Genomic DNA, 21177 nt, shown 5'->3' on the forward strand with positions numbered 1-21177 from the left:
ATAGTTATCTGTGAATAGATGCTCCCATCCCTCATGCTCAAGGTTCGAACAGGTTTGCCTACGTTGCCTTCAGCACACCCACAGCACCAACTCTGCTTAAAAACCACAATTATGATCAGATCTCATGTTTCAGGGATTCGGTAAATTTATTGCATGGGTCAGAGGAGGCTTTTTTTATGATGCACAGTTGCTTAGATGTAATCTGACAGGATGCAGAAGAGCTCTCATCAGAGACCAGCCTTGTGTTGCACTCACTTATTTAGCCTCAAACCCATCTCTGGATTGAAATTAAGAAGCATCTTCCCAAATTGAAGAGATCTTCAATTCCTGTTTCTTGCCCTTTTCTTACTGGGATGCTCTTGAGTGTTTTTATTATTGAATGTGGAAATTAAAAAACACTGTAAGAACATAGAACTGAAGACTGAGAATGTGGAAAAGCATGATGACTTTTACTACTTTTTAGCTGTGGACTTGTGAGCTTTTCCAGAGGGCAGGCAGGTGCTGCTGTTAGAAATGTTTCTGTAGGACTCCACTAAATGACAAGTAAAGCACTTCAGGAGGGTAATAAATTTAGTGTTCTGTTATACTTACGAGGGAAAGCATTCTATTTTCATGGGAAGAACTGCAAACAGTGGGTTTTTCCCAGTTTCCACAGCAGGTCTCCTTGCTGTCCTAGGACTCCTACATCCCCAGTAAGCACACGGGCTGTTATTTCCCCAAAATCCAGGGCTCCAGCAAGGTTGTAACACTTACAGGCTCATACAGTGGCTAAGCAGTAAAGCCAAGGCTAGAAGGCAGGGCTGCTCGTTTCAGACTCTGTGTCTGAAATCAAGGACATGTTGCCTTCTGTGGTGTAATGAACGTTGTCTTTTCCAGATCCTTGTTGGGCGTCGATAAACCGGGGCATTCTGATCTGTGACGAGTGCTGCAGTGTTCACCGAAGTCTGGGGCGTCATATCTCTCAAGTGAGACATCTCAAGCATACACCATGGCCTCCGACACTGCTGCAGGTAAAAAGTAAAACTGTATCTTCTTTCATTAAAACTAGAGATATTAATTTTTTAAAACCTTCTCATGGAAATTGTGATTGCTAAGCTTTTACTTGAAAGGGGCTGATCCTTTAATCTTTCTTTTTCTAAGTCAGTCGCCTTTGATTTCTCCCTTTTTGCCATGATGGACCACTAAAATCAGAATTGTCTATGCCATTTTAATTTGATACCTTGTTTTGGAAGGTCACCTTCAAATTTCTTTCGGACATCTGCAATGCGTTTGCTTCCTCCTCAATTTTCAGTATATAGCAAGCCTCTCGTTCCAGTAGAGCTACTGTTGGGAAGAGTAGAGAATTTTAAGGGGGTTCTTATTACATCTTATTACATAATAACCTCCTAGGCGTGTGCCGGGTTCTGATATCCCAGTAGGTTATGGATGCTGGCACATGGAATATGAATCTCTGTTGGCTTGCTGTCCTCTTGAAAGTAATTACAGATAGTTGATTAGTTGATCCGTGCAGGGAGCAGCAAAACTTTACTTCCTATTTGTGCATTTTGGGTTTCAGATGGTTGAAACACTGTATAATAATGGTGCTAACTCCATATGGGAACATTCGTTGCTGGACCCTGCCTCTGTTATGAGTGGAAGGCGCAAAGCTAGCCCACAGGATAAAGTGCAGTAAGTGGGAAACTACAGAATTTTTATTTTTGTAGGAGTGTGGTTATTTTATTCAGCAGTGACAGCGACAGCAAGGTATCCATGGGAACCTGTGTTTTGTTGCGGGAAGAGAACAGGAGTAAACTAGTTATTCGCTTATTTTTTAATTACTTAAAAAAAATTCCCAATTATTAACTTTTTAAAATTTATTGCAAAAATAGAAATATGTTGCTTGAATTCTCTGAATTATTGATTCTTGGCCTCTGGGTTTGGAATAGCGAGGACCTTTGCTTGTACTTGAGTCCAAAGACTTCTAATTCTCATGCCACGTGCTTCAGTTAACTGAATGCTGCTAATGAAATTGAGTTTGGCTGACGAATTAAAAAAAAAAAAAAAAGAGATTTCTGTCACTGAGTATGGTGCTTCATTTTAAAATGTAAAAAACTCCATATAGTAAGTACAGATCTTAGGTTTGCATAATTTTAACTTCAGTGTTTACTTCTAAGAAAGATAAGCTGCATCCTCGGGTCTGCAGATATTCTGATGTGTGTGATCTGTATAGTTAGTCTCCTCTGGGGTATTTTTTAATGAAAACATTTATCTGAGTTTAACTTTGCTAGTAGCAGCAAACAAAGATCTAATTCAATCTTCACTTGTCAATTTTCCTTTTTCTATTTCATCTCTATTATTGTAAAAGCACTAATATTTGTTTTCCTTTCCTTCTCTTGCTTGGGTGTCTCTTTACAGTCCCAATAAAGCAGAATTCATTAGAGCTAAATATCAGATGTTGGCATTTGTTCATCGCTTGCCGTGCCGTGAAGATGACAGTGTCACTGCCAAAGATCTCAGCAAGGTTAGTATGTTTTTTTCTGGCAGTCTGCAGAAGCTACGACTTGTGTGTCAAAGAACAGTGAAATCTGAATTATCAGTTGCTTCTAACTTGAGATAACTCTTGCCGTTCTTTGGCACAAGTCTGTGAACAAACACAGCTTGACTTCAACTGGAAACCACTTTTTTGGGTAAAATATATGGATGCTGGCGATGTGGATGGTTGAGAGGTATCAGTTTAACTTCTACACGAAACAGCTGTAGCAAGAGTTCTCGCATACCTGTTTCTAGAAGCATAGCTGAAAAAACAAATGCTGAACCACGGTTATTGCTGCTGTACTTAATACAATCCTGCTTCTTTTTCAGCAACTCCATTCCAGTGTAAGGACAGGGAATCTGGAGACGTGTTTGCGATTACTCTCCTTAGGAGCCCAAGCCAACTTCTTTCATCCTGTATGAGCGCTTTTTCATTATTTTGATATGCAATCAATTCTTCCCTTTCGTACTATTTACACTGATTCTAGCTGATACATATTCTGTTGCGACCTTCTCATCAGGCCTGTTGATTAAGTGTAATGATGGGCTTTTTCTTAATTATTTGTAGGAGAAAGGAAACACCCCGCTCCATGTCGCTGCTAAGGCAGGACAGACTTTACAAGCAGAATTATTAGCAGTTTATGGTGCTGATCCTGGCACGCAAGATTCCAATGGAAAAACTCCGGTGGACTATGCAAGGTAGAAAGCTCTGACATACGTGACGCTTTTACACATTAACTGATGTTCATGATGAGCCTGCTTAGATTTGTCTCTGTCCTGAAAATAATGTGACAGTTAAATGCTAATAAGGACTTTTTCCTGAAAGAGCGAATGCAGAAGGAGTATAAATAAGCATTTTCATCACTTCATAGCCCATATGCTCCATCGGATTCACAACTGGGATCCAACAGTTGTGATCCCAATGAAACTGGCTGTGCCAGTCTACCAGCTCACAGGAAAGTAGTCTGAGCAGAGGAGTTTCTGCAAGTTCAGCAAGCTGAGTAGACTCCAGGAGTGCGGATTAATTTGGGAATTGCTGTAGGAAGGGCTGGGTTGCACCTATAGACCAGAGAGCCGGGGGTAGAAGAAGGTTTTTATTAGTGGCAGTGAACTGTTAGGCTTATCCAGTCGCACCCTAGGGAAAGCCTGCCTTCCGAAGGGCTCGAGGCTTCCCACGGGCAGAGAGCGTTCATGTCAAGAAAGATTAAACATGAATGTCTCTGCTGAGTGGTTGTGTTTTACTGAAAGACTTTTGCTAAAAGACTAAGTAAGTTCACTTGGTTGTAGAATACAATATGCCAGAATAGTTCTATTTCTCAGTGCTGTTAATCAAATGTGAAGTTGGGTGAGTTTGCTGCATGAGCTCAGGAGCTGTGTATGGAATTCTGACTAAAGTAATAGAAATAGCCTATAAAATCTGATTTGGGTTGGTGGGTTTTTTTCTATAGCAGAGAAGCAGGCAAAGATTTTGAGTTTTCATTGACGCATTCTAGGGAGTTCCTAAAAGTTCATTTATAGTGTCTTGCCCACTGGAACATACTGTTGAAAATCCTGCTGTGAGTCTCTGCTCTTTTGATACACCCAAACAAGTGCAGTGTTGAACAGTGGCTTCTAGTAAATCTATTTCTCTGACTGGTTTTGAATTCTTTATGTCTCAAAAGTAATAAGTTTTTGTGTGTGTAACCAGACAAGGTGGGCATCATGAGCTGGCGGAGCGCCTGGTGGAGATTCAGTATGAACTCACAGACAGGTTAGCTTTCTATCTCTGTGGCAGGAAACCCGGTAAGTAGAAAAAATGACACTCCCAGATCTTTCAGTGTTAATTATAGGACAGTTCGTGCTATGGTGCATAACGTTTGTGTCAGTGTTACTACACTCTCTTTATATGCTTTTCAAATATTCTGACATACATATATTATACATGAAGAACTAAAGAAAGTATCAGATGTAAGATTAGTGATAATGCATTTAAAATGCAGCTAAAACTGCGGCATTTTAAGTATAAATAAATTAAAAATTGAAGTTCCTTTCTGTTCTTCCACAAATACGTGTTCTATAAAGGAATGCCCCTGAAAGTGTGGAGAAACCTACATGTGAGATCAGATGAGTACTGTTTAATTCAAGGAGTGAATTGCAGGGAAAATAGAAATTTTGTGAATGCTGAACAATGTGCGGGAGATACTGTAGAATCTCTTCTAAGCAATTTCTTCTCACTGAAATGCAAAAGCAGGGGAGGATTCATTAAAGTAGGTACCTTTTCAATACCAGCAGTCTTAAATTTTAGCCATTAGGTGCTATAAAGGCACCTGGGTTAGAACTGTATTAAAATTCCATTTTAAAAAAAATAATCAGTTGCTAAGCCTTAATTGGAATAGTTGATAACACCAGCAAATTGTGGTAGGAAGCTTCTTTTAGGATATGCAAGCTTCCTGTAATTGGAAGTGGGTAATTAGATGTGGGATAGATTACTCTGTGTTTGCCCATTGCATATATTCTTGGGTTTGTCATTAGCAGGTCAGTTAGTAAAACCGAATACCAGCTGTATTACCTGACAACACTGAAAACTACAGTCCAGTAACAGCTTATTAAAGTGCAATTTGTTTTCAATTCTAGAGCATAAAAATGGACAGCACTTTGTTATACCTCAGATGGCAGACAGGTAAGTTGCCGATTCCATGGCATGTCTGAAAATGTCAAAATAAAAAACCCGCCTAAAGAAGTTGAGAACTTTCCTTTGTGAAACAACTGTGAAGTTTGTTGTCATTCTGAGTTTTTAATGTATGCCTTTATTGATCTTGGAAGCTTTTTTATTTAGCAAGAATGTTGTCATTTAAAGGAAATCAGAAAATGATAGGAATTTGCTGTATTTATCAAAACGCTAGGAGAAGGAGAGACAGTTATGTTAAGTGAACTCACAGGGGGGTTTCTGGGAAACGGGTTTTGTGTATAATGTAAGGACTGATTGGCTTAGTTTCCTGATACAGTATTTTGAAACTAATACTTGCAAGAAAGCTGCATTTTTTTCTTTCTCAGAAAGTGTTTGTTGTTTTGGTCATTTGAGTGCTTTTAATTTTTGGCCACCATCAATGAAATCACTTTTGTATTAATCATAAGCCCCTATTTTTCTTTTATTGCTGTGCAATTGGAAATCAGACGGCTGTAAGTAAATTATTGTTCAACTTCCTGCTTGCAAAATTTCTGTGAAAAGCTGTAATAAAATAAAAATGATAGAAACTGTAATAGTTGGTAAAGTAAAGGTCAAGGAGTCTCAAATAAGTGACATTTTAATCAATGACTTGTTTAAAAATAAATTCTGCACTTCAGGAAGTTATTAATTGCTGTAGATGTAATGATCACTTTTTGTTTTCATAGCAGTCTCGATTTATCAGAACTTGCAAAAGCAGCTAAGAAGAAGCTTCAGTCTGTAAGTAAAACTTCCTGTGTGCGCTGTGTGACACATTGTTGTCTAGATGTGGCAAACGCTGCACTTCATCTTTCACGCTGGTTTCAGCTGCTGTTAATTGCTGCATAAATAAATACCAACGCCTTAGCAAGTTAGAAGTCCAGAGAAAAACATGACAACAGGCAGACATGGAGGAGCAGAGATGATGGCAAATCCGTGATGGAGGAGAAATAGTTGTTGATCTTGTTTGGGATGGTCAGAACCTTAAACTTTGTTTGACTTGCGCTCATGTATTTTCTATAAAGCTGTATGTTAAATGTTACTGTTGGCCTTTAACTTCCTGGAAAGCCAGAACAGTGCCTGCTAATTAGCTGATAGTAATGCCAGCACACTAGCTTTACTAAAGGGTTGGTGACCAAATCCTTGTACAAGTTAGAGTGGGGATATGTTTTCCCTCTACTTACAATTTGCTCCAGCTAAAACTTTATCAGAGGTTAAAAACTGTGCAGTTGGGGGAAGAACCACCCTGGTGATAGCCTCCTGTTCACCAGCGCCTGTTTGTCTCTGAAGGTAATGCTGGCTGTCAGGAACATTTCAGCTAAGCAGGCCAGCGTGTGTAGGACTGGTGGTCACACAGTAGTCTATACTAACCAAATATGAATCCTGCCTTAGAACTGGCTTCCTGCTCTTCACATGCTTTTTGTGATTGCTTTACTGCGCAGCCTGAGAAACAAGCAGTTGTGGAGGCTGAAAAGCAGCCAAGTGAGAGCAGAGTTGTGCTCTCACATTTGCTGTGTTAGAGAGGACGTTTATTTGGTTTCGTTTCTTTTCAAGCTGTAATTCTTCTCTTCTACCCTTAGCTAAGCAACCACTTATTTGAAGAACTTGCGATGGATGTGTATGATGAAGTTGACAGGAGGGAAACAGATGCAGGTGAATGAGGCTTTTGGGAACGTGTGTAAAATCAATTGGAATTGTTATCTTCCATGCGAGATGCTGGTGCAGTGTATGTTCTGTGCGAAGTGCCTCTGTGTTTGGGAGTTACTGATGCCGGTCGTCTTGCATTGGCTGAAGGTGATGTTAATAGAGGGAAATCTTGGGTTTTATGAAGCAGAGAACCCTCTGGGGACAAAAACCTTCCTTTAAATCAATTGTGTTTGTGGTTGGAATTGTGGTCTTTTATTCTTTAACGAGAAACACTGTCAAGTACTTCCGGAAGGTTATTCCTTCTTTGTTTTGTTTTTTTTTTCCTCTTCCTTGAGCAGTTTGGCTTGCGACACAGAATCACAGTACACTTGTGACAGAGACAACAGTGGTCCCTTTTCTTCCCGTAAATCCTGAATATTCCTCAACCAGGAATCAGGTATGCAATCTTAATACTGTTACACTGTTTTCACGTAATAGGCCAGGTATTCTAAGTAATACTGCTTTACTGTGCTTCGTTACTGCGGAAGAGTGGAATCTACTTGTTGAGAGATTAAAAAATGTCACATTTTCCCTGCCCTGCAGTGTGGAGCTGGATAATTCAAATCACACTTTTTGCAGTAAACGTAATTGACTAATCAAATTGCTGTGCCATGGCCTTAGTTGTACCTGGGGACTCTGCTGTTCATGATGTCCTTTTCCTTTCTCTTTTTCCTGCATTGTTCTGTAATTTAGGGGAGACAGAAACTGGCTCGATTTAATGCCCATGAATTTGCTACGCTAGTTATAGACATTTTAAGTGATGCCAAACGAAGGCAGCAGGGGAATCCTCTCACTGGTTCAAAAGGTGAGCATACTTTTGGCTGTTGGCTCCTATGATGAAAGGCTGAGAGGGTTGGGCTTGTTCAGCCTGGAGAAGGGAAGGCTCCAGGGAAACCTTACAGCACCTTCCAGTGCCTGAAGGGGCTACAAGGAAGCTGGGGGGGACTGTTTACAAGGGCCTGTAGTGACAGGACCAGGGGGAACGGGGTTAAATTGAAAGTGGGAGGGTTAGATTGGATATCAGGAAGAAATTCTTCCCAGAGCGGGTGGTGAAGCACTGGAACAGGTTGCCCAGAGAAGCTGTGGATGCCCCATCCCTGGAAGTGTCCAAGGCCAGGCTGGATGAGACTTGGAGCAGCCTGGTCTGGTGGAAGGTGTCCCTGCCCAGGGCAAGGGGGTTGGAACTCATTTAAGGTCCCTTCCAACCCAACCCAGTCTGTGATTCTATATGCAGTTCTTGGGTAGTTTAGTCCATACATAGCCTCTTTCAGAAGTACTGTAAATGTAGAAGGAGGTTTATACTGGTTTTATAAATGATAAGAACTAAACCATGTGGATAGCAGGCTAAGGACAACATGCATTAGGCCACCAAAATAATGCCCAAGTACAGGAGATTTGTCTGTTAACTCTGGGATTTGTATTACATTAAATGAAGTGGAATAGGTGCAATTCAGGAACATCTTATGATGGTTGTGGGTTTTATGATAACTTGATACAATTTCCCAGAATACTGCTGTATCGTTTTAGAGTGATACTTCCCTTGCTTGGCAGCTAGGATAACATCAAGTGTTTTAGATGCTGGCCTTCCAAGCTGCTCTGTGCATGCAGGACCTTGCTGTAATTCAGATGGTCTTGAAGCTCAAGAGGCAAACTGCTAATTTGCCTAAAAAGTTTACTTTCTGTATTTCTTGAGCATGCTGGATATCAAAGAATACAGATACCTATGCCAACACCCAGACAGAACCATAGTGCTGTCCATGACGGTATGACGCAACAGCTGAACACTACTTGTCCCTCTGGAGAAAAAATACAAAAAAATCTTTTCTAACTTTTAATTTTTGCCTATATTTTTTCATTGGAATGTTGTCATCCATTTGTCCACTGTAGTCTGTTGGGGTTTTTTCCCTTACGTGAGTTTTACTCAGCTGCTAAAGTGCGATTCTTACCACTTGCTTTGACTTGTCTAAATGCTTACAAGAAACGAAAAGACAAAACGATAAAACTTTGACGTTTTGGACAGTAATAATCCATACCTGTTAGGTGAATCTGAAGAATTTTTTTGACTGGGCTCGTGAAATGATACTTTATGGCATGTCTTGTATTGTCTCTCTGAAGATATTTTCTGATTTATCGTTTTTAATTACTTTCAAGTATGCACTTCCGTTTCTTCTCCAAACTTACTAGTATGTTTTTAAATGGTGTATGTTGATCTACAGAAAATGTGGAACTGATCCTCAAATCAATCAGCAATCAACACAGTAGTGAGAGTCAGGATAATGACCAGCCGGATTATGACAGCGTTGCTTCAGATGAAGATACAGATCTGGAAACAAATGCAGCTAAATCAAACCGACAGAAGGTAGGTTGGAAATATTTATCACACACCAAATTTACATTGAGGTAATCTGCAGTCATTCTTGCTCCTGATAAGGGGATTTAACGTGCATAAGTGATCAGAAAATGAATGTTTTAATTCATTTTCAACTTCATTTTAGATTCATCTCCCAGTCTATGGACTTGGCAACAAAATAAAGTGTTGTCACTTAAGGAATTTATTGTAAATAAAATGCTCCTTTAAAAAAACAGTGTGTGCCACTGTGCATGTCTGGAGATGAGATACAGATCTAATTGCAGAGGTGAAATAATGGGATCTTTCAAAATGCTCTTAATGCTCTGATTCCGTGGTATTTCTCAAACTGCTTCCTACTGAAGAAATACTGACAGCAGACCAATGGTGACTGAGTGTTTTACACCATTCCTATAAATAATGCATGCAGCATGGTAAAAGAGGGGCAATAAACCTGGTAGCTCTAGGTTAATCTTCCCTGCTAATGCTCACTGGATGTTTAGTCAACTGCCTTCTATGACTTTGCAGTTCTTCATTCTATTTTTGTAAAAAACCCTTCTGAAACGGTGTTGTGTCACTGAAGTGTTGTGACAGATGTGTTTGTGGACTTAAGAGTTGGTTCACATCGCATTAATAATAATTTTAGTCCAATATAAAATAAATCAGTCTTATTAATTTGGAATTAGTTTGAACTATGATTCCTTTCGAGTACGTACATGAAAAGCAGTTGAGAACTCTTTGTCTTGTTTTTGTTTGGTAATCTGTTTCTCAGTGGTGTCAGTATGTGTCTCCTCCTGTTTACAGAGTCTGGATTCAGACTTGTCAGATGGACCCGTGACAGCCCAAGAGTACATGCAGGTTAAAAATGCGTTGGTGGCTTCTGAGGTAAAGATTCAGCAGCTAATGAAAGTGAACATCAACTTGAGTGATGAGCTGAGAATCATGCAGAAAAAGGTAACAGCACAACAGCGTAACCCCTTCGTCTCCCTGTATTTTCAACTGTGGCAGTGCAAGTTCCTTATACCAGGTCAAGATTTGGGTTTTGCCTGCACTTGAGTCCGTGGGAAATAGCACATAAAGGATATAGTTGCAAACTCAGTGCTTTAAAGCTTCAGTGTGGGTTTTGTCTAGAGGAGGGTAAGGTAGGGTATCTCATTTACAATGAGTTACTATGTGTAGGTGATCTTACACAAACAGAAAACTGAACGTTTTTGCCAAAATCCTGAATTTAAAGCTCCAAAAACTCGGTTTGGAACCTAGACTTTCTAATCCTTATAGTATGGACTTACAACAACAGTATGTGCTGCAGAAGGCTCTTTCCTTAGAAAGTTGTTCCAGCCGTGCTCCTGCAGAGGTGAACCTGTGCTGAGGGCTTGTTTCCGTTGTTTTGGGGCAAAGAGGTGGCTGCTTTGCACCGTGGTGGGAACTGTGAGCCCTTAGCATCTGCGGCCAAGCTAATTAAGCAGATCTGAATATGTTTAAATGCCATCCTTCTGTTACAATTGTGTTCAGCCTTTCTGATCTGTGGGAATGGTGAGTACTGGGAGGAACCAAAGGGATCTCAAGGTATTGTCTTGGTCTTTTTAGCAGCTTGTGCTGGTTAAGCATTTCTCTGCATCAATTGAATTATTTAGGACCTATGAATTAATGAGACTTTTGCATGTTTATGTGGTGTAACAGAAGAGAGATTGTTGTCATGCTCCAGTTGAACTTGTTTTGAAAGATGGCGTAGCCAGGGCTCACTCCCTTTGAAGATGAGTTGCACTAGTTTTATGTCCTGATGATGTATGTAACCGTGGGGCTTCTTTGTTGTGGTGTTCGGTGGCTCTGGATCGGCGAGGAATCGGTAGAGCGCCGTTGTGGAGTGCAGGATGGGAGGAAGGGGGAACTGCTGTCTTAGCTACAAGCTACTGGGAACTTCAGTACAATATGGGAATTCTCTGCTGGGTTATTTGTGGCAAAACACCAATGTATTTGTACTGCTTCGGCTGTTCGGGTGCTCTGGGTGTCATTCAAGAGTCTTTTTTTTTAGTTTCACCTAAGCAAGGGCTTTAGAAGGTCAATAAAAAATACCATCTGTCCAGTTTATGTATCACCTTATTAGCCAACTGTGTACCTAATCTGCATGGCAGTTACTAAGCAAAAGATGCTAATTAAAGAAGCAAAACTGCACTTGATGAATGCCACTTTAGGGTGGATTCTTCCTAAATAAAAACTAAAATAGTTCTGTTACTTTACTGGGCATTCTAATGGAAGACGTTACTTTATGCCTGCAGATTATTTTAGATGCTTGGGTTTGGCCTGAGTTTACCTCAGCTGTTGGCTAAAACCACTGAAAACATGTTTCTAAAATATGGAACGAGTCTGGAAGAGGAGACTCTGAAGTTGACCTATTTAATTGCCTCTAATGTCAAACTTTAAAGGGGTAGATTGACTCCTGACTGACCCTCAAATCTGAAGACTTGATGTGTCTTACAGAGCACACAGCAGGGAGAAAAAGCATAAATTGTCTTGATAGGAGCCTGCACATTCAACTTGGGGTTCTGGGAAGTGCTCTAGGCAAAACAGGGGTTTTTTTGATAGAGATGATTGTCTTCAAGGCTCATATGATGCAAAGTAAATGCAAGTAGTAAATATGCAATTTCCTGCTTAAAAGGCCATCAGCTGTTTGAAATACTCGACTATTAGAGAATTGCTGATACTGACTTTTACATCTTTTCTTTATGATGTGTTAATATAGCAAACTTACTCAGAGTAACTCCACCAAAAAAAAAAATTACTGCATTTTTACTACAAGTAAAAAGCTTTATTTCTCGTTGGCTTCCTAGAAAGCAGTAGCTGATGCTTAATTTTCATAAGCTAAACTCTTCTTGCTTTGCAGAGCAAGCTCTAGTTTTCTTTGTGCTGCCTCTGGTGTCTGTGCTGTAGTTTTGGTATTTTCAGATTTCATGGAACTTATGTTGAAGTCCTCTTTTAAGTTCTCGCATTGACTGCTGAACTGGATCACTTCCCTGGAAAAACTGTTTTGTTGGCAGTCCTTTCCCCCACAGCCTCATTCTATTACACGATTCATGTACCCATACAGCCAGGCTGGAAGAAATGGATTGAGTGTTTTTTAACTACAACAACCAATTTTAAGATCTGATTTAGCTTGCATCCCAGCAAAATATGCTGGAAATCAGCGTATCAATATTTCTAGATCTCAGACATAGATGTTTCTCTGCTTATACCAAGCAAGTTGAGTAGAATTTGAAGAAGAATCAAAGCCCAGCTGCTAGTTACTGGTAAAGCTGACAAGCGTGTATTGTGCAGACAGTTTGGTTTTGACACTTGCTGTTAGAAAAACAAAGTCCCACTGCTACACATTTCTTTCAGCTTCAAACGCTGCAGAGTGAAAATACCAACCTCAGAAGACAGGCCACAACCAATATATATCAGGTCCAAACTGGTTCTGAGTACACAGACCCTACCAACAATTCTTCTTTAAAGCGGCGACCATCGGCACGGGGTAGCAGGCCCATGTCCATGTATGAGACTGGATCGGGTCAGAAACCCTACCTCCCCATGGGAGAGGTCACATACCCAGAAGAAAGCATAACGAGACTGCAGCCTTTCCCTCCACATGTAAGTAAAACTGCTGATGCTTCTGCCTTTCTCCTTGTGTTCAGCTTTTTCTGTCTATTCCAACTGTGCTCGTTTACCAAAGCTGCTCAACCGTCTGCTGCAGAGTGTATTTGAACTGTGAGAACTGTTAACGTTTGCTGTATTAACATGTCTGCAGGAGCTGGATGTTTTGAAAAGTAAAAGCTATAACAATTCTGGAACATGTGACCTGGAGCTTTTGGCCTCTGCTCAGATGGTTTTTTTTTAACCCCAAAACATCAATATATGACTGTTTGAAAACCTGGGGGTGGGGGGAATAGAATTCTAAGAAGGTAGGTAAAGCTCAAGGCTTGCTTTCTCGAGATACACAGGCGTGTGCCAATTTGTAGGACTTCAGAACCACCTTTCAGAAATCAAATAAAATTGAAGCTAACTGTGTCATTAGGCCGCAACTTCTTATTCGGAGTTTGGAACTGGAAGTTGGAGATGGTTTAGATCTGTTAGTTGACCAAATTCTTCTGGTTTAGTGTTTTCCTGTATGATTTGCTAATAGTAGAGAGTTCTGCATCAGCCACGAGGATTCTGCACTGATGTGTTCACACTTTAGATAAGCGACCCCCACACACTAGTGCTTATTAAAGTTAATTTTTTTGTTGCATCTTTTTAGATTGCCCTGTGGGCAGGAACATGGGACAATAGTTTTTAGGCATGTATTTAATATTTGTGAATTTCTTACAATGTTTCCCTGTAGGAAGCACTATCTTGTATTTCCTTCCAGATAAACATTTAAGGCTTTTAAAACATATCTGGGAGTTAATGGGTTTTTTTGCCTGGCATGAGAGAGGGCAAATGTTCCATGCACGTTCCCAAGAAGACGGTTGAGTGCACCAAGGAATCTGCACTGAAATTAGTATGCTGTTTTTTTTCCCTCCTTCAGTTAAGTTAGTAAGAACGTCAAACTGTGAACTCTGGATCATTTTAAATTACATCGACGTGTTGATGTAAAGGCTGTTCTGGCCGCAAGAAACGTCAGCATTCTTTTGTATGTCGCAGTGTTTGCAGAACATAACTGCTCTGTGTAGGCCCTTGGGTCTTTTGGTTTGCAATTTGGATCGAAGCAGCAGTTCTGAAGCACTGATTTTGTTACGTGGAGCTGGTTAATGTGGCATTATGGTGAATGTGTGTTTATTATCTGGAATTTGGCACCTCTGGAATATCAATATTAGAATTAACATGAAGTCAGTTGTATTTGGAAAGAATTAAGTCCACCCAGGCTTAGCCAAATTCTCAGTCATTCTTGCTTTGTCATCTCCATGGTTTTAAGAATGTTCCTTTTGTTTCAGTTATGAATTTATTTGTGTTTTGTTTTTGGTTTTCCCGAGTGTTTTTCTCTTTCCCATTTTTTAGATCGGGAGGAGTGCGTTTGTGACCTCCTCTTCATCTCTACCTTCCTTCCCCTCCACGCTTTCCTGGTCAAGGGATGAAAGCACACGAAGGGTTAAGTACCTTCCCAATCGGTCTTTTACCTGGAGGAGGTGGCAATCTCCCTGGAAGCCTTTTCGCCTCTGTCTTCTCCCCTTTTATGCTGACTAGCCTTCATGCTTGCATGAAGCAGTATTTCATCACTTCCTGTTTCTTCTGCCACGCGCTGTGGATACTTGCTTCTCTCTAACGTCACAACAGCTAAAATCTTTAGCATGTACCGCCCGGCACAGTTACTCCACATCACTTCTCCTCTACGTAACGCTGGAAACAGCCGGAAGACAAGTTGGTTGCTGTTTGGAAAGTAATTTGGCGGGCGCTCGCTGATGTTTCATAAGCCAATCTATAACTCTTCCTCCTGACTAAAATGCACTGCATGAGGCATACGAAGCTCGCTGGGGCCTGGCTTTAAGGCCTGCTTTCTCTGGGGGCTGTCAGTTTGCACCAATCCAAACTGGTACCGGTTGACCATTTATCTTGCAGATGTTCGTTAGTTTGAGGTGAGTTCTTTAAGCACCCTAACAGCTGTTCACATTGCCCACCAATGCACGCAGTATCAGCTAGCCTGCTTTCTCCTGACCTTGACAGGTGAAGGAATGAATGGGCATGGGAATTATTTTTAGCAAGACTCCTTGTAGTACGAGTCTAAAGACACAGAGTGCGTAAAGGAAGCTTATGTTGGTGTTCCGTCGGGATCTACAGAACTTTGTTCTCAGGGTTTTTCTTAGCTACAGTACTGACTCTAGGACAAAAATTGCACTGTTCAAGAAACATTAAAGGCATTCTGTGAGCTTGTGTTGGTCCAAAGACACTGTCTCTGCTGAGGCCTCATATGTGAGCTGTTAGCTATTTGATGAAGCCATGTCCAGCTTCTTAAACACTGTTCTCCTTTTGTAGTGGGACACTTAAAGCAAGTCTTACTCAAATTAATTTGCTAGAAATTAGTATAAAACACCATCCCACAAAGAGACACATTTGGCAAACAGTTTGATGGCCCAGTCTGTCCACGACAGCTTCTTTTTAGACTATGCGTTACGTGGGATCCTTGAACTAACTGCAAGTTACATATTCAAAAGAAGGGGAGAGCACACTGCAGCTCTACAGTAAATCCATTTTTGGCCGTGAAGGGTCTGTGACTGAAGTAACAGACCCTGAGGAGGTACGGCCTAACGTGTCACAGACTAATGAACGCTGAAGATGAACAACCCCTAGCTGTCATGCTGCTGTTAGACCAGCCTGAGCTACAGCTTGCACTGCTTGCAGGAAGTACCCTCCATCTGCAGGGTAAATAGAGTACATTTCAAGGTCTTGCTCTGACTAAACCTCTTTAACTTTGAAGCAGATATCAATACAAGGACCTTTGGGCTGTTTTTAGATGTTTGTGTCTTATTTCTGAGAAAATAATTAGTAGCTTATACCCATTTTGCTGTATCACATGTTCAAGATCTAGACTTTGCTTATTTCTGTGTTAAAACCAGACTTTCCGAGGGTAAAGCTGAGAGAGAAGTATTTGTATTTTTTGTAAGACTTAACTGATTTTTTAAAAGATCTTTCAAGAAAAGTTCTTTCTTTTTGCTCCGCTTTTTCTGTGTGGTTAATATAATGAAGTCAGTACTGTCTCATTCAGTTTCTTGGGCAAACATTGCAGAGTGTTTCATCAAAGTTTACTATATAATACTATGTTTTTCAAAAAAACAAGTTTGGGTTTAGAAGTGGAAGGGTCATACTGTGGCCTCTTCCTGTCAGGATACAGAACCTGCTTTTTAAATTCTTTTTTTTATTTTGGCTGTACATTGTTTGGACATATTAGTTGATGAAAATACTAGATTTGCAAGTCGGGCTGGATGATAAAAGGGAATATCCTTCTTGGTCAAGTGCAAATCTAGATTTGGCTGAAGCTGATATCAGTGCTGAGTAGCACTAAAACTTAGAGGTTTTGTTTCTTTTCATTGTACGCTGATTCTGTACGATATTCTTGATTCTGTAATATCCTGTTCTTGTAATTCATTGTTGTCATTTGTATTTCTAATCACCATAGTGTAGAGCTTTGCCACTAATCGTATTCTCCTCTATATGAGTGGGAGAGGGAAGAGGTCAGAGCCTACATATAATAGTTTAATATCTTCAGAATATGTGTCACTTTTACAACTGATCTTTACTACCTATCCAGAGAGGTGAGCATTGAAAAAATGCTTGTGTTTTTTTCCTTCTGTGCAGAATAGTTTTTAAATGGATGAGGCGTGTTCATGCTTCAGGTGCTTTGGAGTTAAGAACTGTTGGTTTTAACATTAGATGAGCGCTTAGCAAGCATACTGTATTTTAACCAATGAAAACCAATTCCTAGTCACATTTTTTGGTCTGCCCTCAAAGTAGAATTATCATTTCCTAAGTGTATGTGTCAGGGATGCATACTGAAGGTGTCCCTTAGCCTAACAACTGAGATTCCTTCATCTTGGCTTCAGAGTTTTTTGCCAAGCTCCAAGGCTGGTTCTTCAGCGGAGGTTGGGAAGGAGCCTGTTACGTGAGCAGTGTCTGCGACTACGGCAGGAGCCGGCTCAGAGGCTTATCTGTGTGTAGGGTGACGTTGGTGTGGCATATGTGCACAAGGACGAGCTGTACCAGGCACTTCTGATGAGCTTTGCACTTTTTAAGACTAGATTAGGTGGGTGTGTGATGATCCTGGGGCTTGGCTGAAGATGGGTTTGTGCCTCAGGCTTCAAACTGCAAATTCATGTGAACTGCAGAGATCAGCCTGGCAATAGATATTCACAGCATAAACCTCCAGGATGTCGGATTGCCTGGGCATAAAATATCCAAGAAGGCTAAAGCAGGTCAGAGAAGGGAGCCTAGCTGAAAGCCTGCTTTGATTCTCTTGCTGGCAGAGGGGGCTGTATGTTAGGATCTGCAGGGAGAGCATCCTTGAGCTGTCATGGTGCAGGTTTGCTTACTTGTGTTGGCAGCCCTCTGGGAGGATGAAAAAAAAAAATAGTTTGAAAGGAGTTTTTAGGAGAAAAAATACCCGAGCATCATCCTTGCTTACAGCTTGGATGCTTTAGTGAGAGGTGCAGAACTGGCCTGTTTGGGAGTAGGGGGTGCTGAGTGTTCTGCCATGGTGCCTGGGAGGAAGCCCATGTGCTCAGAGGCAGGGAATGGGCGGCACTCTTGTTCCTGGTGTAGACATAGTCGCTGTGTGTTTCCCTGCTCTCCCCTTCACGTAGCATTTCCTGTGGAAAATACTGGACCCCTGACTATTTATGGCTTTCACCCTCTGCAACAGCCCTCTGCAGCTGGATCTTCCCGTGTTCCGCCAGGCCTCCACACTGCAGTGGGCCTCCCGGACTCGGCCTGGCCTCTCATGGTTGGTTCAGCCTCTAGCTTTGTCTTTGGCCTTCCCTCTGCTGTGCTCCTCCCACTGTAGATTTGACCTCACCTTCCTCATATGCCTCCCAATCTAGGTGTGACCTCCTACTCTGTGGTGAGCCTCCATTCTGAGTTGAGTCACAGGCTCAGTTCACTGTGTGCTTCCCACTTTCAGTTCAGTCCCCCCACTCAGCTGTGGGCCTTCATTCTGGCTTCGCCCTCTGCTCTGAATTCGGCCTCCAAGCTGAGTTTGGTATCCCACTCTCCATTCATCCTTTATTCTGGGTTCAGAGTCCCGTTTGGATCAGCCTCCCGCTTTGCAGTGGGTCTCCCATGCTCAGTCCAGCCTCCACTTCATGTGTTCCTCCAACACTTGGTCTGGCCTCTACTTCCTTCTGTGCCTGCAGTGCTCGCTCTGGCCTTCATTTCCTTGTGTGCCTCCTGCCCTTGTTTCAGCCTCCACTTTGGAATTAGTCTAACACCCTGCTTTTGACACTAATTCTTCAATGACCCTCTACTCTTGATGGTTAGGCCTCCTGCCCTCATTTCATCCTGTGTTCTGCTGTGGGCCACCACTCTCACTTATTTGGTCTCCCAACCTTCTTTTGGTTGCTGATCTGCAATGGGCTTCAAGTCGTCTTGTTTTGGCCTCCCACTCCAGTCTGCAGTGGGCCTCAACTGTCCTTGTTCAGCCTCCAGTCTGCAGTGAGCTCCAAATCTTGTTGGCTCAGCTTTCTACTTGCTCTTTGGTCTTCTGCCTGCAGTTTGGCCTCCACTCCACAATGGGCCTCTTGCCATCATTTCAGTCTCCTGTCTTTATTTTGGCTTTCACTCTGCAACAGTCCCCAGCCCCCGTTTTTGGGCTTTCTTTCTGTGGTGGGCTTCCCATGCCCGGGTCAGCCTCTGCCCTGTGGTCAGACCCCCATGCTTGAGTTGGCCTCTACCATGAGCCCTTTGCACTTGGCTTGTGCTGGGCCTCAACTCTCAGTTCAGCCTCACATGCTCGGTTTGGTTTCCTCTCTGTGTTCGGCCTCCCATGTTGTGTCTGGTCTCCAGCCTGCTGTGAGCCTCCTGCTCTTGGTCTGACCTCTTCCTGGTGCTCCTGCCTTCTCCGTTCGGCCTCTGCTCCCCTATGGGCCTCCCACTCTGTGCCCAGGTGGCAGTTTCAGCAGCAGCAGAAGGATGCTGTGCTGTAGCTGTCTCTCCTGCCCCGCTGCGTGCTGGGGCAGAGTCTTTGCGTCCGTCTGGTGGGGCCGTGCTGTGCCGGCAGCCCCCCGGGCCTCGGGTACAAGCTGGCAGCTGGGGCCTGGCACAGGGCAGGGGGACACACCAGGCTCCAGGGTAGCTGCTGTTGAGCAAACCCACGTATGCAGGACGTGGTGCTGGCACAGCTCAGGGCTCTTCTTCACCACCCTGAAATAAATCCGTACTCCTTGCAGGCCTCAAAGCTGGAGAAGCAGAGCAGCGTGTCCGAGGGTGACTACGATAACCCCACCACCCCTCTGGAGCTGGAGGAGACAGGGTAGGTGCTGCAACGCAGGCGGCTGACGGCGCGGTGACGCAGAGCTGATGCTGCAGCTCTGGGAACCTGTATAAGCAGCCAGTCTGTCCCTCAGGGCTGACCTCTGCTTTGTTTCTTCGCAGGTCAGGCAGGAAGGGCCGGCAGAGGAGTGTCATTTGGCAGGGGGAGGGCTCCATCCCTGAAGATGCCGACACAGCCCCCAGCTCCAGTTTGCCCAGTACAGAAGATGTGATTCGGAAGACTGAGCAGATCACTAAGAATATTCAGGAGCTGCTGCGAGCAGCACAAGAGAACAAGCATGACAGGTAAGGCGTGAGTGCCAGAAAAGCTTCAGGTGTTTTCAGAAGTAAAACCTCTACCACCCCTGTGTTATGGCTGGAGAAGCTGATTTCACACCTGCTTGGTGCTTCCTGCTGCCCTCGTGCCATGGGTTGAGCCAGGGGCCAGCAGAGGCGTTGGGAACACACGCACCTGTCCAAGAAGCCAGCTTCTCTTGGATTTTCAGATGTCTGTGTCCTGTGGTAAGGACACCCCGCAGGAGGGTGATGGCTACACCAAGTGTTGTTTCAGGAAAAAATTGTGAAGGCAGGGAGAATTTGGCTTTCCTACTGAAATACTACAGATGGTTCAAACCAGCTTTTGCTGGTACATTATTCGGTTTAGACACAGACGTAGCTGCGTGAGCAGGAGGCTGTTCATCAGCACGTCAGGTAGCACGCGACTGCAGCTCTCGGGGAACCTCAGCCCCAACTCACAGTTGATTTTCAGAATAGCGGTGAGTGAGTTGAGTGATACTGCCCTTGACTGATTATCAGGTACTGTTCTGCACAGCTCTTCTAGAAGGCTGTAAATAAGAGTTACATCTTCCTAGGTATGAACACGCTGTACGTCTGGAACAGCTTTGGTCTCCAGAAAATCTGAGCCTGCAGACTGGCAGGTCTTGCGTTCTGCCTCCGGCCCAAGTTCCGTGCTGTGAGAAGCGCCTGGCGATTTACGTTAAGCCCTCGCTTCCTGCCTTGCTGAGAGAGTGCACAACGATGGGGCCACTTTTGTTCTGTGTTTTTTTCCTTCCTGAACTTGCCTATTTTTAGAAGGGGCAGCGCGCGGCCTCTCCTCCTCACGCTGAATGGCGAGTTCTGACGTGTTTGTGCTGAGCTCTTGCCCTTGTCTCTAACCTTTTCCGCTGCGATCGCTGGCTGCTTGTTTCTCAGATCATAACGAGAAGCAACAGCGAGAGAAGCTTTAAATGAGTTTGGTTCTTGTGTATCTCACAGCTCATAGTATTTGAGTTACGTTTTTTTTAAATCATTGACAGGAACAGTGTGGCGTACCTGGCTTTCACTGCTAAATTGAATAGATTTTTTAAACAGCCTGTCATGTTCTTTATTTTTCTCTTACGTACTGTGGAGTGGGGTGTTTGCCAGTACTTCAGTGAGAAGTCTTGCAAAACTGTGAAGCTGTTCTTTGTTTTCCTTTTCCCTGGCTTTGTCTCGGAGGGCTGAGAGCTGCATAGCCTGGGACACACAGGAGATGTAGCAGGCTGGTATCACCATTCCCTTCTTCCATTAGGGGAACGCTTCCTTAACAAAGGAGATACTCCAGGTTGTAACAATACATCTTCCAAGCCTAGTGCTGGGAACGTTGTAGGTAAAAATGACAAGCTGCATAGGTAATCAGAGAGTAATAAAATGATGCAAGAATATAATTATTAATGAAACACCTTCTTCCTTTTTTTTTTTTCCCCCTCGCTTTCCTCTGTTCCTTTTCCTGTGCTCCACGGGCCGAGTAGACCATTAGAGCGTGCGGGTGTGCTGAAGCTCAGACATAGCCTCGGCTGCTTCAGCACGCTGGTTCCCTGGGCTGAGAGAGCTCCCCTGCAGCCTCTGACCATCCAGCAGCCTGGTCCTGCCTCCTGGTACTCTGGCCTCTGTCCCTGCCTCCCAGGCACAGTGTCCATTCTCTTTCTCTCTGCTGCCTCTTTCC

General features: G+C 43.0%; 1 protein-coding gene across 1 annotated transcript in view; it reads left to right on the plus strand.

Annotated features, from left to right (window-relative positions):
• Nucleotides 1–876: 876 nt before the first annotated feature.
• Nucleotides 877–21177, plus strand: part of GIT2 (G protein-coupled receptor kinase interacting ArfGAP 2) — a gene marked incomplete at its 5' end in the record, with an annotated part of 24921 nt that continues 4620 nt past the window's right edge. The window contains 17 exons of the mRNA XM_010147125.1: nt 877–1010; nt 1556–1668; nt 2395–2500; nt 2842–2928; nt 3080–3210; nt 4199–4293; nt 5125–5170; nt 5884–5935; nt 6775–6847; nt 7180–7277; nt 7574–7685; nt 9097–9239; nt 10032–10181; nt 12603–12851; nt 14238–14327; nt 19112–19194; nt 19317–19499. Coding sequence (XP_010145427.1) covers nt 877–1010; nt 1556–1668; nt 2395–2500; nt 2842–2928; nt 3080–3210; nt 4199–4293; nt 5125–5170; nt 5884–5935; nt 6775–6847; nt 7180–7277; nt 7574–7685; nt 9097–9239; nt 10032–10181; nt 12603–12851; nt 14238–14327; nt 19112–19194; nt 19317–19499 — 1945 coding nt within the window. The remainder of the gene's footprint in view (nt 1011–1555; nt 1669–2394; nt 2501–2841; nt 2929–3079; nt 3211–4198; nt 4294–5124; nt 5171–5883; nt 5936–6774; nt 6848–7179; nt 7278–7573; nt 7686–9096; nt 9240–10031; nt 10182–12602; nt 12852–14237; nt 14328–19111; nt 19195–19316; nt 19500–21177) is intronic.

Source organism: Eurypyga helias, unplaced genomic scaffold, assembly GCF_000690775.1.
Source record: "Eurypyga helias isolate BGI_N326 unplaced genomic scaffold, ASM69077v1 scaffold9102, whole genome shotgun sequence".
NCBI classification, from domain to species: Eukaryota; Metazoa; Chordata; class Aves; order Eurypygiformes; family Eurypygidae; genus Eurypyga; species Eurypyga helias.